General features: G+C 51.2%; 5 protein-coding genes across 5 annotated transcripts; 2 read left to right on the forward strand and 3 right to left on the reverse strand.

Annotated features, from left to right (window-relative positions):
- Positions 1–1672: 1672 nt before the first annotated feature.
- On the reverse strand, positions 1673–2764 carry CGGC5_v001438 (uncharacterized protein; the record flags this gene model as incomplete). The annotated part of the gene is made up of 3 exons (XM_032034487.2): positions 1673–2360; positions 2413–2566; positions 2620–2764. 3 exons carry the CDS (start codon positions 2762–2764, stop codon positions 1673–1675), a joined length of 987 nt encoding a protein of 328 aa, XP_031886217.2.
- Positions 2765–3988: 1224 nt separating this feature from the next.
- Positions 3989–4405, forward strand: CGGC5_v001439 (uncharacterized protein; the record flags this gene model as incomplete). Its single annotated transcript, XM_032034488.1, has 1 exon — positions 3989–4405. The coding sequence occupies one exon, from the start codon at positions 3989–3991 to the stop codon at positions 4403–4405; it is 417 nt and encodes a 138-aa protein (XP_031886218.1).
- A 30-nt stretch (positions 4406–4435) lies between these two features.
- Positions 4436–5236, forward strand: CGGC5_v001440 (uncharacterized protein; the record flags this gene model as incomplete). Its single annotated transcript, XM_032034489.2, has 2 exons — positions 4436–4938; positions 4990–5236. 2 exons carry the CDS (start codon positions 4436–4438, stop codon positions 5234–5236), a joined length of 750 nt encoding a protein of 249 aa, XP_031886219.2.
- Positions 5237–6178: 942 nt separating this feature from the next.
- On the reverse strand, positions 6179–7342 carry CGGC5_v001441 (uncharacterized protein; the record flags this gene model as incomplete). The annotated part of the gene is made up of 1 exon (XM_032034490.1): positions 6179–7342. The coding sequence occupies one exon, from the start codon at positions 7340–7342 to the stop codon at positions 6179–6181; it is 1164 nt and encodes a 387-aa protein (XP_031886220.1).
- Positions 7343–13724: 6382 nt separating this feature from the next.
- CGGC5_v001442 (Uncharacterized protein) lies at positions 13725–15068 on the reverse strand (the record flags this gene model as incomplete). Its single annotated transcript, XM_032034493.1, has 3 exons — positions 13725–14003; positions 14060–14290; positions 14346–15068. The coding sequence occupies 3 exons, from the start codon at positions 15066–15068 to the stop codon at positions 13725–13727; spliced, it is 1233 nt and encodes a 410-aa protein (XP_031886223.1).
- Positions 15069–15320: the final 252 nt, after the last annotated feature.

Here is a 15320-nt window from a genome sequence, read left to right on the forward strand (position 1 = left end):
GCGCCGCCGACAATAGGGCCTACCGGGGTCGGAGAGCTGCCACTGCTCGCCTCACCGATGGGCGTCAACGGGACAGTTGGACTGCTCAAGATCAGAGAAGTAGAAGATAGAACGACTGAAGACGCCACTGAAGTCGTTGCTGGTACTTCAGTGCTCCCCAAAGCCTCCATTGCTGCTGTGTGCAGCCAAACAGTCGCGTCCCATACGACGTCGTCGTTTCGGCAACCTAAGAGCGTTTTGGTGCCCAAACCACCATCATCCCTGAGAAAGGTCTGGCATTCTGGAAGCCATCCAGAAGCTGAGGTGCTTCATATGAATGTCAGTATCAAGCGAGCAAAGGGAAAGGCAGCGCGATGTACCAACACAAAGTCTGACTTCCGATAGTCTTGCCGGCCGCGCATTCAGGGGCAGCGCCCCCGAGGCAAGTTGTGTATGGTCTATACCCACACCCCAGCCATGAACCCCAGGCCGAACAGTCGGATGCAATATCATCGCATACGCGAGTCATCAAATCTTCATGGAGCAACTTGTTAGTTTTCTCATCTCAAATATGGAAAGCTGAGCCGTACCATGATCATGGCTCACAGTGAAGAACCCGCAGGTGTCTGACCCGAGACTTTCGTGATGGCGAATCGACATGGCCCTCAACTCTAGGTTAGGTGCCGGTGTCGGGGGTGGCGGTATGCCGGTAGCTAGATATCTAGACCTTCGTGCTTGAGTTTGTTTCGGCCGATCAAGATCGCCACCACGACTGTGAACGCTGCCAGGGGAGCCTTTCCAACTGCCGTCACCCTGAAGCCCGGTATCCTTCTTTATGGGACGGATGCTCCTGGCAAGCTTTTCCTCGCGTCGGTGATCCAAATGTCCAGCTCGTCTCTTTCGATTTTGGCGGTCTTTGCTGTTATTCGGACCATCGTGTCTATTTTTTCTGTTCTCGAAGACGTCTTGCTTGCTACTTCCGCCGTCGTGGTGGACGGTGCTGTTCGAATGATGAATACCACAAGTAGTCTTAGGAAGGGTGGCCGGCCGCTGATGTCCAACCATGTTCTCTGGACTTTCCATCTTGTCTTGGTTGACCTGTTCAGTTGAAAAGAAGAAGGGTGGAACTCAAGGTAGGTTGGCTCATCACCGGATAAAGCAGTGGGATGCCTCGAGAAAGGAGACTTTCAGAAGTTATAAGCAGAGAGACTCTCATCGTCACCCTTTGGCACGTCTCGGCTCAGTGGCGAAGGTCATGAAAGAGACGGTCCAAGGGCGAGTGTTTGTCCTCCCGCCGAGGAGGGCTTCGATTTAACATCCTCCTGTGAGTGTTTGTCGAGACATTCTCCTCGGCCTGACAATTCTCGAATGACCAAACCTTGTGTCCCTCGAGTTTGTTTCTTTGATGATGGCATTCGAGACGCCCTGTTTTCAAATGACCATCAGTGATCGTGCCCAGAGATCTTCTTGGCCCTTGCATGGATGAACCATGGCCCGGTGGTGTTGTTTGCCACGTTCGCGATGCTAACAGGGGCGGACTCTTTGTCTTCAAGCGAGAACCCAAATCCGCTGCCACGTTTGTTTGGCAGCCAACATCCTAGTCATCGAGTGGGATCGAATTATTGAGACTATTAACATTATCTCTACCAATACTCTCGTACCAAACGCTAGCCTGTGCCACCCACATGCGAACCTACGAATCCAGCTCTGCCGGCGTAGTTGGGCTACCAAGCTGATTGCCTGACGGCGTCTTACATACCGAAGCGGTCGAGATCCTCGGCGCCGACACTCTGATGACGGGCGACTCTGGCGGTGCCGGAGGCACTAACGCCGTAGGCCGATACTCACCGTGCTCCCTGTTCTGAGGATCATCAGGCTCGTCCCCCTGAAGCTCAGCTATCGGTGTCTCAAGCCGCCTGCCCACTGTCTCTGCTTTTTCTTCTGGACCTCGACGTCGCCGGACAAGAAGCCAAAGGACGAAGCACGAGATGGCGCCTACAATGGCAATACCGCCTATGACACCTCCCACAATGACCCTAGCTTGTGAAGAAGACAAGTTTTCGTTGCTTGTGTCAGAAGATTCCGAAGCAGAGGGCAAAGTAGGCGCAGGTTCTGTTGTAGGGGAAGATATCGCCGGAGCTTCAGATGTCCGGGCCTCGATAGAAGATCCAGCAGCCAAGATGCTTCCGGTGGTTGTCGTAAATGGCGCAGGTAGGGTGATAGAGTCTATCTGAACCAGTAAACTCGTTGCCCAGTGCAAGGTGACCGTCTTATCCCAGGCGAGCGCAACATCGCGGCATCCATACATCTTCTTGATTCCCAGTTCGGCATCGTCTCGGACATATGTCTGGCATGCCGGCACCCAGCCGGAAGTTTCGCGACTATTACCGTTAGTTCGTGAATGGGCTGAGGAGCCAACTTTCTCAAACTTACCAACAAAGTGTGCCGGCGCCGACTGTCTTCCCAGATTGACAACCCTGGATCTCCCGTGCGTTCGCACACACCGAATACGCGATATTATTGCAGCCGATGAACCCGTCAGATATCTTGCAAGCCTCATTCGGCGGACATTGGTGTGTTCTAATTACTGTGAACTAGTCAGCCCATAGCTTAAGTCATTAGGAGCGAGAGAGTTGGAACATTTATCTTCCTCGAGAGTGTAGTAGCCGCAGAAATTGGTCGGTCTACTGGTAAGGCTGTCTCTGGCTTCAAGTCTTGGAGGCGGAGTCGGCGATAAGCCAGCATTGTAGGACCGAGAACTCGTAGCTTTGACAACGACGATCATCGCTCCGAGAACAGACAAAGTACTGAAGAGTCGCATCGTCTTCAGGCTAGCTCGTCTGATGAGCCATCCCACTCGTCAGGAAGTAGCCGGAACAGAGGAGACTGGAGAGTCCTTTTGCGACAGGGAGGCGGCCATGGCTAGATTTAATCTCTGGCCTATTCATTCTTCCGACCCTTGAATGCATGTGAGCACGGTAGTAAGCCAACGAAAGAGTCATTGAAAGCCGCATGTTTGTCAAGGAGCCGAGCTGCGACATGCGCTGCTCCACCTCGATGACAAACAAGCAGCGGCCGATAGGTGACCTTGTCACCTGCTTCTGGTCGCCCTCGCTTCATCCGCAGGGAAGCGAATGATTGGACCTGAATTCTTCACACGAAGATTTGAACTGGCCGAATCTATCGCGAGAACGGCTGGGGTAGGTATTGCTGGTGGAGGACATCTTGAGCGCGGTTTGTTTGCTTCAACGAAAAGGAAAGCCGAGAACTGAATACAGAGAGATGGAAGACTGCTGTATAGAGTATGCGTAGACTTTGATGATAGCAGGGGTGCCAGAGATGCTGTGATAAAGTGTAAAGCCGAGCCACAGAGAGAGCTGAAGTTGAATTGTTCTATGTCGTCCACGGTGAAGTGGAGAGAAAAGTAGGCCAGGGCGGCAGTGCGCCTTCGAGTAAAGATCCACCTGTGTGCATTAAAGATCCACCTGTGTGCATTGGAAGGAGCTGCACCGAAAAACATGTTTTTTCTTCTCCGATTGTATCCTGCCAAGCAGCATGATCAAGCAGTGAGTTGGGTTCTCCTCGAGGCGGAAGGAGGGAAGAATAAGTGGGGCGCCGGTGTAAGTCGGTGTGGGGGACAAGTCCGCGGCGACGCGCCGTGACCTCTGGTCGTCGCAGCTCGCGCAAAAAAATTTACTTTCATTATTATTTTCTTTTCTTAAGAAGTCTAGATATTGAACAGCAGTGAATACCACAGCCCACTACCTGCTGGTAGTTTCCATTGTCGGCGTATGTCAAGGTCGTTTGCGCCTGCCTATCTGTCGACTTGCACAATTTCAGACCAAAATCTCTCGCCGGGCCCACCCTCACTGCCGCCAGAGCTGCTCATCTCACAACCTCTCACTTTTATTGTCGAAAATCACACGCCTGCAACCTCTCTCAAGGGCTGCTGCCTTCTCAGACACGGACTACACAACAACCTCACAAGACACGACCGACCTCGCGCAAAATGACCTCCCAGTATAAGACACCGTTTACCTTGACAGTCGAAAGGGAGGATGGCGATGTTCGCAAGAAGCACGGCACCAGCACCAACGCTTGGCGCGGACCCCTCTATCACATTTGGCCCATTAACACGCCAGCGGGGTTCTCAGGTGTCTCCTGCCTCATGGTAATCATCAGACACTTCAACTCGTGGTTGTTAAAGGATGAGGTGGCCTACAACGACCCGCTCCGACGGAAAGAGGAAGAAGACAACCCGCTACTGCAGCTTTCATGGGAGACTGCGCCCCTCTGCTACCCCAGCGACTTCGAGGACCTGAGGAACAATCTCATCAAACACAAGATCGTATCCAGAGAGACTGCCGAACGCGACCTCTCATTCGCCTACCTGGAGCAGTGCGACAAGCTCGCCGAAACCATATGAGCTCGTGGGCAATTCAACCTCTTTGTCAAGATGACAAAAGGGAAGGAGAAGGACCCATGGCAAGAGGTGATGTTGAACTCCAAAGAGCACGTCATCGTCATCGACAACGAAGCGCAGGGGATGACCGGATTCGACGTCCCGGCCGCAATCAGAAGGCCTTGTGGACCTACCGACGACGGCACCATAAGCTTCATCTTGACCTACGTCCCGCCGATTATCAGAGTCAGATTCACGCCGTCTGCGAACGACAAGTTCAACCTGATGGATTTTCTGACTTTCAAGATGGTCCTGCCGTATGGTCGGCATCATCCACTTAAGGGACCATATCGGTACGTGTTGGCTATGGCTGTCAGGCAACGGGCCGAAGGCAAGGATGGAATGGATCGCATCAGATCTTTCCACGAAACCGGTTCAGACAATTTCCCATCGGATGAGGAGGCCTACAGCGAGTCAGACTGGGAGATCGGCGAGCCTGGTTACACGTATGCTCTTTACTACCACGAGACCAAAGCCAACTGGTTTCCATTGAGCCTGTAAGAGAGAGCCAGCGTGCGGAAACTCCGTGAAGACCGCAAGGCTACTAGACCTGCGTACGAGAGAGGACTTGCCGCAGCACAGGCATACCTGGATGGTTGTCTTGGTGACGACACGAAGAGAGACCGGTCTCTAAGTACAGAGGAAAGCGAGCGCCCAGCGAAAAGCGCCCGCACGTCGATAGAGCAGCCTTCTCAGGTTCCTGGCATGGGTATGGCTGCGGTCTCTTGCAACTCTTCGGCTGCAAAGAATGAATCTGGTATCAAGGACGAGCCAAGCTCGAGTGATACCGATTAGGGTGTTGAAAGTGCTGTGGAGTTTCTTCAGAAAACTCACAACTCAGTTGCCGGCAAGAGGTACAGGAAAAGCGGACAATTCAACAGCCTAAATCGAGCTGGTGTCTAATAAGGGGCTCGTCGCGGGAGAGCGCATGGCCAATTCCACCATTCTGTTGGTGTCTACTGGTCAAGTCACAAAGACATAGATCAAGGTTTTGTCCGTCAGTAAGATTTGTACGATTGATTGATGGACTTTTGATGGACTTGAAGTCTGGACTACGGTGTTACGTGAACGAGTGTCTCCAGTTCAAGCTTTCGCATTCCACCTGTGATGATAGGCCTTCAGTTTCAACCTTCCATGATAACACCGTGAAACACAGCGGCATGACCGACATACAGCAGGCAGAATCTCGAAATTCAAGAGCATCTGCTACCTCAACAGAGATATCTGAACATTATCTTAGATTAGAGTAGCATCGACCCTCGGGAATGATGTATGGTCTGCCGGGGCCCAAATGAGAGGTGTTTTTGATGAAGAATACGAACTATCTGAAATTTACCGCGAAACTGTTCGAAGGGCCTGTACTTCTCTGCGTGAATGATGCGAGATGAAATGGGGGCTCCCTATCTACATAAATGGGGAATCACCCAGGTAAGGTCTCTTCAACTCCGGCTCGGCGACGCTTGAAGTACGTATAAGGCATCTGAGACATCACTGAGTATTCGTAAATATTCTCTCGGATTGCAGTCAAATGTGTGTTAATGGTATCTGGGTAAGAAGCCGACGATTTGCGTTGCCATTATGAGCAGCGAGCTGCTTGACTACGCTGGAGCTACCCACCAGCACAACCTCACCGGTACATCAACGGGTAACGTCACTAGGATCAAAGGTAACAAAACATTTAGAACTGCAACGATGATGTATTCATACAACTACACGACCCCCGCAGTCGGTCGCCGACTATGGCGAGAGAGAGACCATCCTACCCTCCGTCATTTCGACTGCGATGTCAAGTCTGAGGAAGACGAAGCTCTTGTCTGCGACAGCATCTTCCTGACACAAAACAGGTATGCAGTCATCAATCCTCTCACCCGCGAGATGAAGACGGCACTGCCCATATTTGAAAGGGGGCGACTTTTGATCTTCGTCAGTGACCGCATGAGTGAAGCAGTAGATGACGCCTGGTTCACTGTAATGCAAGAAGAAATCGAGCAAGTCGGTACCCACTTGCGTAAGCAGAGGCTTGGCGATAGTGCTGATCAGACGTAGCTTGGATTTTGAATCGCTTTCGTTTGGATGGCTTCGCTTGAAGTTGATCTTGCCCAAGTTGCTCCTGAGAACATTGATATTCCACTCCACGTCTTTGGCACTTTTTCTCCGCTTCGCTGCGAGATCCCTCAAAAGGTTGGAACTTTTCTTCTGCTCTTCTCGAAGTGCGTCTGAGAGCTCAGTGCACATAACCCGCTCGGCCTGGAGACTGGCAGAGAGCTCAGCAACTTTGGTCTGCTCAGCCAGAAGGCTGCAAGAGACGTCGGCAAGCTTGTTTTTCTCGTCTTGCAGTTGCTTAGAGAGCCCAGCAACCTTAGTTTGTTCACGCCGAAGGGCATCGGCCTGCTCGTGTTGCTCTTGTTGGCTGCTTCTGTGGAGCTCGTCGAGATTCTGCTGCTTCCTCACCAGGAGCTGCTTGCATTGGTAAATCTCCTGGTCGAGTTTCTTTGCCGGCGAATCCACCAAAGATTGCCTCACAGCCGTTGTTGCCGCGTTGGACAACGTGGTTATGAGCGTCGACTCTGGGTTGCTCAGGTTTTCATTGAGAGCGTGTAGCTGTCTATCAATGCCCGTGCAAAGCCTCTGGACCATGGAGACTCTGTCATCAACATGGCCAACGGGGCCGGCCGCTTCTTGCTGCTGCTCGTATTCCTGTACATTTCTGCCTTCCCAGGCTGCTGGCAGTTTTTCGGCGCCAGTCTGATGCTCCTCGTCGCCAGCCTCATCGCGGCGGGCTTTTTTGTGAGTGACGTCGGAGCCATCGCCGTCTGAGTCGTCCGGGAACAAGTAACGGTCACGATAGCGCTTTCTGGGCTCGAAGGCGGGAAGGTCGGTTTGTGCCTTTTGGGAAGGCATGATGTATCTGTCACTTGGTTAGACAGTGAAGAAAAAAGAGAATATGTTGTGAAGCGAATCACAAAACCCTACTTACGGTTTGCTTTATCTTTAGCCCGATGGAAGAAGTGGAACAGATTTTTTTTGGTCGTATTTGGAATGATTTTATGGTGACGGCTGTTCGAGTGAGGTGAGTTGGAAGGTGCTTGTCTGGATGTGATGGTGAGAGGAAGGCAAGCGGGGCAACGGTGTAAGTCGGGGTGGAGCACGACCACGCGCTGTGGCCGCTGGTCACCGCAGCTCGCGAAGGAAAAAGGTTTTTCTTGCAGAGGAAAAAATAAAATAATTAAGAGCAATTATTATTGAGCGCCATGGTACATAGGAATCTCAGGGAAGGAGACAAAAAAGAAGAAGCTCTACGCTTGCTCAGTTGATTTCTTTGCCTGCCCGTCTCACTGGCCCCCCCGGGCAGGCAGACTTGAGCAGGCACCTCTGCGAAGGTCGAGTGCTCTTGTCAATAAGCCCGACTTTCAAACAGTTGTATCTTAAATGTTTCAGATGATTACCGCGTTTCCTGAACTTCCCGCCTTTGTATGCTGGGCCCCTCAACAGTCTATCCCTCAGAATCTCCTCCGGCCCCTGTTTGGGGCACCGGAGTCCTGCTGAACCCACCTGACGGAGTCGCCCCTAGTAACCCACAGGTGAAGCTAAGGGCGAGCACTAAGGTCGGGTAAGCAAGAATACCTAGTTCACATTTCGTTCACCTGTCTGAATGAGTTGGCACTAATTTGGTAACCTGATGAATTACAGGGGCATTTGGTTCACTAACTCCAAAGCTTCAAGATCTGAAGAATTGTGAGCATTGAAAATGTGAATTTGGGCTCATTGTGGCAGCAACAAGAATTTCCGTAATCTGGAACGTAAACTTCACCACATTCCGCCTTTCAACCTGTCAACCTTCCTGAAGTTCCGCTGCGCATTTGTCTACCATAATCACTTGTAACAATCATTAGCAATTGCCGAATTTGCATGACAGAATTACATACGCAGTTGCTTGGTCAATTTATTCGTTGTTCGGCTCCATAGATTGGGCCGAGACTCTCATAAGTCCAGCAGAACACATCGAGCAGCTCTGCATTGAGTTCAGCAGCATAGTCGTTGGGCTGTGCCTCAAATGTTGCGGTTCCTGAGTCGAAATTTGTGAGACCCGCATGGTTGGCGTCGTAATTCTTAGGCGTAGAGGTGACATCCACTTGCTGTGCGGCGATGGCTTTGCACTTGCTGCAACTGCTTTGATGGCGCTTCTTGTTGGATGAATGGTTTTGGCGCTCCTCTCCGCAGGCCATCCGGACCTTGGGACCATGCTTAGACCTCATATGTCTCTTAAGATTAGAACTTGTCGAGAAATGCCTTGAATAGCAACTTGTTTCTTTGCATTTGAATGAGGCTGGTTTCGAGGAAGTCAGAGTCTCAGCCATAGCGTATGATACGTCGTGGGCGTAAGTCAAAGATAAATTGCAGGTGATTTTGCGTGGTTGCACGAACAAAAGATTTTTGGTTCGCTCCTTGTTGTAGCTATTTACATGAACGAACAGTGGAAGAATGAACCATTCTCTTGAAATAAATCCGAATGAACCAGAATGAGGATTGGGAGGTGGGGTTGAGTGTGCCAAAGCAAGGCAAGCCGAGCCTGTCTTAGTCTCTATCTTCCTCTTTCCTCCCTATGTGTGACAGAAAGGTGTATGTGTGTATTCCGCTGCTGAAGCCTGTGTGAGAGAGCCTAACCTAACGTGATGGGGCAGGGGTAAGTGATGTCAAGTGCGCCATCGGGGATGGCACACCAATCACACTGTAGACAAGCAAGCATCACTTTGCTGCGTGGGCAGAATTTCCCGTGCGAACGTTGAATGTGGGCAGAAATCAGTTCCCTCTTGTGAGCTGTAACACTCTGTGGGGACAGGCCACGGCAAGCTCTCTCACACGCACGGCTTTAACGCAGGCAATAGATTTCTAGCCTCAAACGGGTCTTAGAACCGGGACATTGACCACATGTTCTCAAGTCTAAGGGATCAAATGTGTAACTCTAGCGACTATATAATCTGTCAAAGTCCTGATAAGCCATCGAATAATTATCCCATACATAGAAGCTGCCCGCTGCAAGAAAACCAAACATACTTTGGGCCTAACGCCGCAGATGGTTCCACTCTTTTCGTTCTGGAGATCTCAAAATAAGACTGAATGTAAGTCTGACGATGTTTCTCCCTTCTGAGTGCGGACGGGAGAGAACTGAACATAATCTCATTAAACAGGTGACTTGGGGGTTGAAAACTAGGCCAAGGATAATGCTCAGTTATTTCGCAAAATCGAATCCATACAAAAAAGGCTTGCTACCACAAAATGGTAATCCTAGGCCACCTAATTCCCTGCTTCCTACTTCTGCAGAAGTACCTAACCTCCAGTACTATTCGAGACGGGTCTTACTTTAAGTCTTTCGTAGTAGACGTATCCGAGCTTTACATTCATCTTGATAAGTCAATCCTTCAACTATTCACATTCCAAGCAGCACGAGTACTCTCCGCAGCCCCAAGAATCGGCATCGTCATTAAAGATGATCTCAAATCTAGCGTCATAGTGAATGTCAACTCCGTTACTAGAAAGAAAATCGTATGGAGGGAGGCTGCCGTCATCATCCTTTTTCTTCTCTGATGAAGTAGAGATGCTGTGGTGGTCCATCGTTTTCTTGCACTCGTTGCAGGTGCTCATGTGACGCTTGATATTCCAAGGTTGGTTCAGGAATTCCTTCCCGCAGGCCGCGCGGACTTTGGGACCATGCTTTGATTTGATATGCCTGTTCATGTTTGATCTGGTGGAGAACGTGGAATTACACTGGATATTGGTACACCTCAAACTGGAAGAAGATGTGCCACAGACCATGATGTCGAGACTTGAGAGGATGTGGAGTTTTTGAATATATGGCCCCTGTTTTGAGGCGTTAATGCCGTCTGTGAGTATATCAGCGAAGTGAGTAACAAGGACCAATGAAAGTATGCTGTTTGATGGTCGAAAGCTCATTTGGTAATTTTGAATTGATATATTTCAATCGGCCACCTGTGAAGATCGTATTGCTGGAGAGGCTCGGTCACTTTGGGCTCAAAACTTTGTGGTAATCAGGATCCTGGAATCCACAAGCACAGCGGATACTATGTTCAGCGACGTCGGACGTGTTGTACCCCGATGATTGGGCCTGCGCCACGGGACGCAAAAAAGAAAGGAAATAATAATAATAAAAATACACTCACCTTCGTGAGGGCTCTTGTAGAACTGACCACGAAGTTCTCAGGGCCCACAACTGTGGCATTCCACAGCATGAACCAACAGTCACCGACATCCACGTTGAGCGGACGGAGGCCCCGCAGAGCGGTGTTCCCAGCTCATCTACATGTTCAGGCCACAAGACGGGCAGCCTTAGATCTGATCCCTCGAGGCCATTGCTATTTGGAAACAAAATAGAATCAGGCAATCAATCCCGTCTCTATATACTTACACACATTGACTCTCTGACTGTTTCAGTCAACCCTCGGCGCACAGTGTCTTCCGAACCTCGCTCCTCACGTACGACTCACACGATCCTCTACTCCTTGACCTGACACCTATTCCATCCTTTATATCCCTCACGACATCTGAATCATTAAGTTCCTTGAAAAAAAAAAACGAGAAAAAAAAACCCCCCAGAAAATTCCGCCGCCCAGAATATTTGACCAGGTGCTGGGCATGACTGCAATACTTAGTTTTCAACACAAGTACTGAAACCATAGCCCGGAACCTGGCATGCTACCCAGGCCTTCTACCTGATTGCCGCAGAATTACTCAACTGGATGGCCTGTTCGATATACTTCGTAGAAAAACATCGACCAGTAGGTGAATATTCAATCCATTCCAATTACAGGTTCATGTGCAGCTTATCTCACCGCGGCACGAACGGAGCTTTTAAGTCTGCCCGTGAGGTCCGGGCTCCGCCTGGCGGGGTCGGATTCGTACTCCACACGGCCCCGGGCAGCCAGCCTTGGATAATACTTGCTTTCCAATGTCCCAGCCACAATATGATGAGTATAATTCGACGCCAATGGGGAGGTGCAGACGCCGTTGCTGCAATTGTTAGGAAGCATGAGGTGATTTGCATCTCACCGGTCACATATGCCCATACAAAGTTTGAGCATCTGGTAACAGACGTTCGAAAGTTTGAGCGGCAACAGCGCATTATGTGCCGACCTTTATTTGATGCTGGGCTCACGGTATAAACTAGCAATATACAATCTTACGCACCCTCAGATCGTTTCTAATTTCTCTTTTCAGTCTCAAACGTCCGATCAGCAAATCGTCGCGAGCTTCATTCGTCCTCTGGGTCAGCACATCATGAATCTCAGGCCGCATGCTCATGCCATCGTCAATGACTCCTAAATCATGGGGTTCACAGATACAACATCTGAATAGTAAATCAGCACAGTACTTTTCATGAGAAAACAAACCCACTCTTTTGTACACACGGTTGATCAGCTTTGCCTCAGCTCAGGGCGACCGTACTACCAGCAGGTCCAGTCCTGTTCGTGAATCCAAGGAAGCATATCGGAGAAGTCCTCGCCATCCTGGTAGCTGGCGTCGCTTTTCCCCACCTCGAAGCTTTGAAGATCAAAGAAGGCAATCGCAGCATCTTCCTTATCGTCTCGACCTTCCTGATTAGAGGGAATACCAGAGTGCTGTTGAACCTTGCATGTTGCACATGCATGTACGTGCCGTTTGATATTCCATGTATAGGTTTTTAGCTCCTTACCACAAGGCATTGTGGTCTTTGGGCTGTGCATAGACTTTACATGTCTAGTAAGGTTGGATTTGGTTGTGAAAGGACCAGATTTGCAATCTTGCTCGTTGCAACTGAATGACCTGTTGCTTGTCATGGCAACAATTAAGTGTGCTTCTTTGTCGAGCAAGAACCTAATACAATGGCATGAGTAGATGTTCAATGCATAGAAACGCTGTTTTGACGAAAAACGGGACATTTGAGAGTCTTCTGTTATTTCCAATATGACAGAGAACATATTCGCTCTTTAAGTATTTGGACACAAACATCAATGAGGATTGCCAGGGTTAACACATATCGAATCTCGTTCTCGGGCCCAGCTGAACTGGCGTACTTCGAGGTGTTGACCAATTGAACGATTTTGCCTCTCGCCTCGTTTGATCTCACCTACCACAGCACACCATCGGTCTTGCCTGCATACCCCCACTATTATATTACGCAGCTACCTGTATGGTGCACACCAAGAACCTGGGATGCTTTTTGGGCGCACCTTTTGTCATTTGACCTCACCTGATATGCCGGTCTTCCTTGAGTATCATGCAGGTATGCTGCACACCAAAAGCCCGACTTCGCACCCTGTCTACGCCGTCCACCTTTGCAGCAGATGCCGTCTCGTCATATGCACCCTGGAGAAAGGAGGACTTACTTGCGACATATAACTGCCGCATGCTTCTTATAAATCATTCCCTTGATCAGAGCGATGTCATTAGATACGTATTCTTTTGAGCAATGCAGTGTACCAAGTCGTGGCCAACGCCAGCACGCACCTTAGTTTACTTCGTATCTGGCGGTCAGTTCATTCTTCCCGAGCTGTGATGGAAGAACCTTCAAGATGCGACAAACTACACAAGTCGTGAGTAGCGAAGGATTGACAACTTCGCTCTCGAATCCGGTATGAAGTGCTTCTACTTCAACCAGTAGACATGTGACTACAAACCTAGGACTGACTGGCCGTCTGTGTTTGATACCTCCTTCTCATAGATCTTAGTTGACGATTGGATTGGCGACTTACTCTAGGCAGGCCTTCTAAAAGACACAATAGGTTTGACGCCAATCTCTGGTTGCGTGTGCTGTTATCATCTACGGATCGTAGCGAACGATAGGAGACTCGTAGAAGTACCAGGACCTCTGTACTACCTCGCAGGCTCAAGCGTGACGTTTGCTCCCGCTACCTGTGTAGAACCCCAATACCCAGGGACGATCGATGTATCGGAAGTCCAGCCGGGCTTCTGAAGGGCCTTTTCATCTATGGCAGTTCACAGCGCACGGCGCAACTGGCCCAGAAGCTTAGGTTTGATGGCTTTGGCTAGGCCCAACTCGTTTGCAGACAATTACTGCCCCCATCGCTGGCTGTCTTCGTACACTTCATTAGTTTGTGACGGTCAAATTGCTATCCCATCATTTGCCTCGAAACCGAATCTCTCGCCTTGCGAAGCCCCAAATATCTCATCAGAGTCTATTTTGATCCCAGAACCTGCCTGATGTCTATAGGGTATCGTTCCAACCATCTTTTTGACAAAGACACATTTCCCCTCTCACCCCAGTCGTCTAATTCGCCGCCAAAATCTCAGCAGCATCCGGCGACGAGCTATGATCATTCTTCCCATGCGACTTCTTAATCAGCTCGACCTGCTTCTTGATCCTCTCCGCCTCCTTCTGCTTCTCATGCGAGACGTACGACCCGTACCGCAGCGTGCCGAGCGTCACGACGGCCATGAAGAGGATCCCGATGACGGACCTCCTAATGAGCACCCACCGCAGACCCTCGATGTCGGACTTGGCGTCGCTGCTGAGGTGCAGGCTGATTTTGTAGTTGATTTGTTGGATCTGATGGTCTTAGTATGTAGCCCTGAGCAAGAAAAAGGGTGACGACGGTTACTTACCACGCTCTCCCCAGCCTTCTGCTCCTCCCTGACCGCCATCTTGCGATCGTTAAACATGCCGCGAACGTTATCGTTGAGCGTCAGCAGCTCCTGGTTCAGCGACTGCGTGAGTATGTCCACCTCGTGCTGCAGCAGCGTCCTCTTCTGCCTCATCTCCTCATCCGCTAGCTTCTGGTTGTTCTTCACCTCGGTGCTCAGCTCAGAGCACGCCGCCCTGAACAGATACGTCTCCTACAACTGCATCAGTACCTCCAATCTAACCTTCACAGCAACGCAAACAACTCACATTCTCCACATCACTCTTGCTGACCAAACTCTCCTGCGCCACATCCAGATTGTGCGCCAGAATCGCCCGGATGGCCTTCATCGCCGTGATGGACTGCGCCTCCGTGTACCCCCCGCCGCCGAGCTGCTTCACCAGCGAGAAGCTGTCAAAGTGGTGCACGTACGGCGGCGTCTCCATGTGCGGGTGCTGCTTCGCGACCTGCTCCGGCGGTCCCATCTGCAGGACCGCCTCCAGCGGCCCGCTCTTCTTGGCCTGGTCCCGCGCCTCCTGCTTCGCCGCCTTGGCCTCCTCCGCCTCCTGCTGTTGCTCCTCGCCGGCCGGTGGTGGTGGTGTGCTCGTGGGTGCCGTTGACGTCGGTGTGTCCGCCGCCGACCCGTCTTCGGATGCGGTCCCGCTCGGTTTCGGGTTGGCTGCCGACGAGTCGGGGGTCTTCTCCGGCGTGGTGGTGGTGGTGGTTGCTTCAGGCTTCGACGCCGGCACCGGTTTGCGCGCCTTCTCGCTCTCGGCCTTCACAGGCTCGATGCCCTTGCCGTGCCGCGGCGCAAAGCCGGACTGTCGGGCCTCGGGTGTGGGCGTGAAGGCGGCGTACCCTCTCCTCCGAACCTCGGCGGCGGCCCGTTTGCTGCTGCTGCTGCTGCGACATGTCGACGATGCCCTGGGCTCGCTGGCGCGCAGGGTGCGGTAGAGATGCGGGTACAAAAAGGTCAGTCGTGTCGTCGACATCGTGGGCGGTGCATTGAAGGTTGCGAGAGAGAAGAAACGAGGGAGAATCAGTCATGCGGGACGGGACGTTGTAGGTCGGAACGCCCACCCGGCCCAATTTCCCACGATAATTGCTGCGGGACGATTGGACACGTGGGGGCGCACAGGGGTTTGCGGGACCAATGTCGGAGCTAGCTCAGGTGCCCGACTGGCACAAAAGCCTACCGCTTAACGTCGGCGCCATGATGTAATGGCTGGGACCCCTGATTAGCT

The sequence above is a fragment of the Colletotrichum fructicola genome, assembly GCF_000319635.2.
Source record: "Colletotrichum fructicola Nara gc5 chromosome Unknown KSG_Nara_v1_contig01, whole genome shotgun sequence".
NCBI lineage: Eukaryota > Fungi > Ascomycota > Sordariomycetes > Glomerellales > Glomerellaceae > Colletotrichum > Colletotrichum fructicola.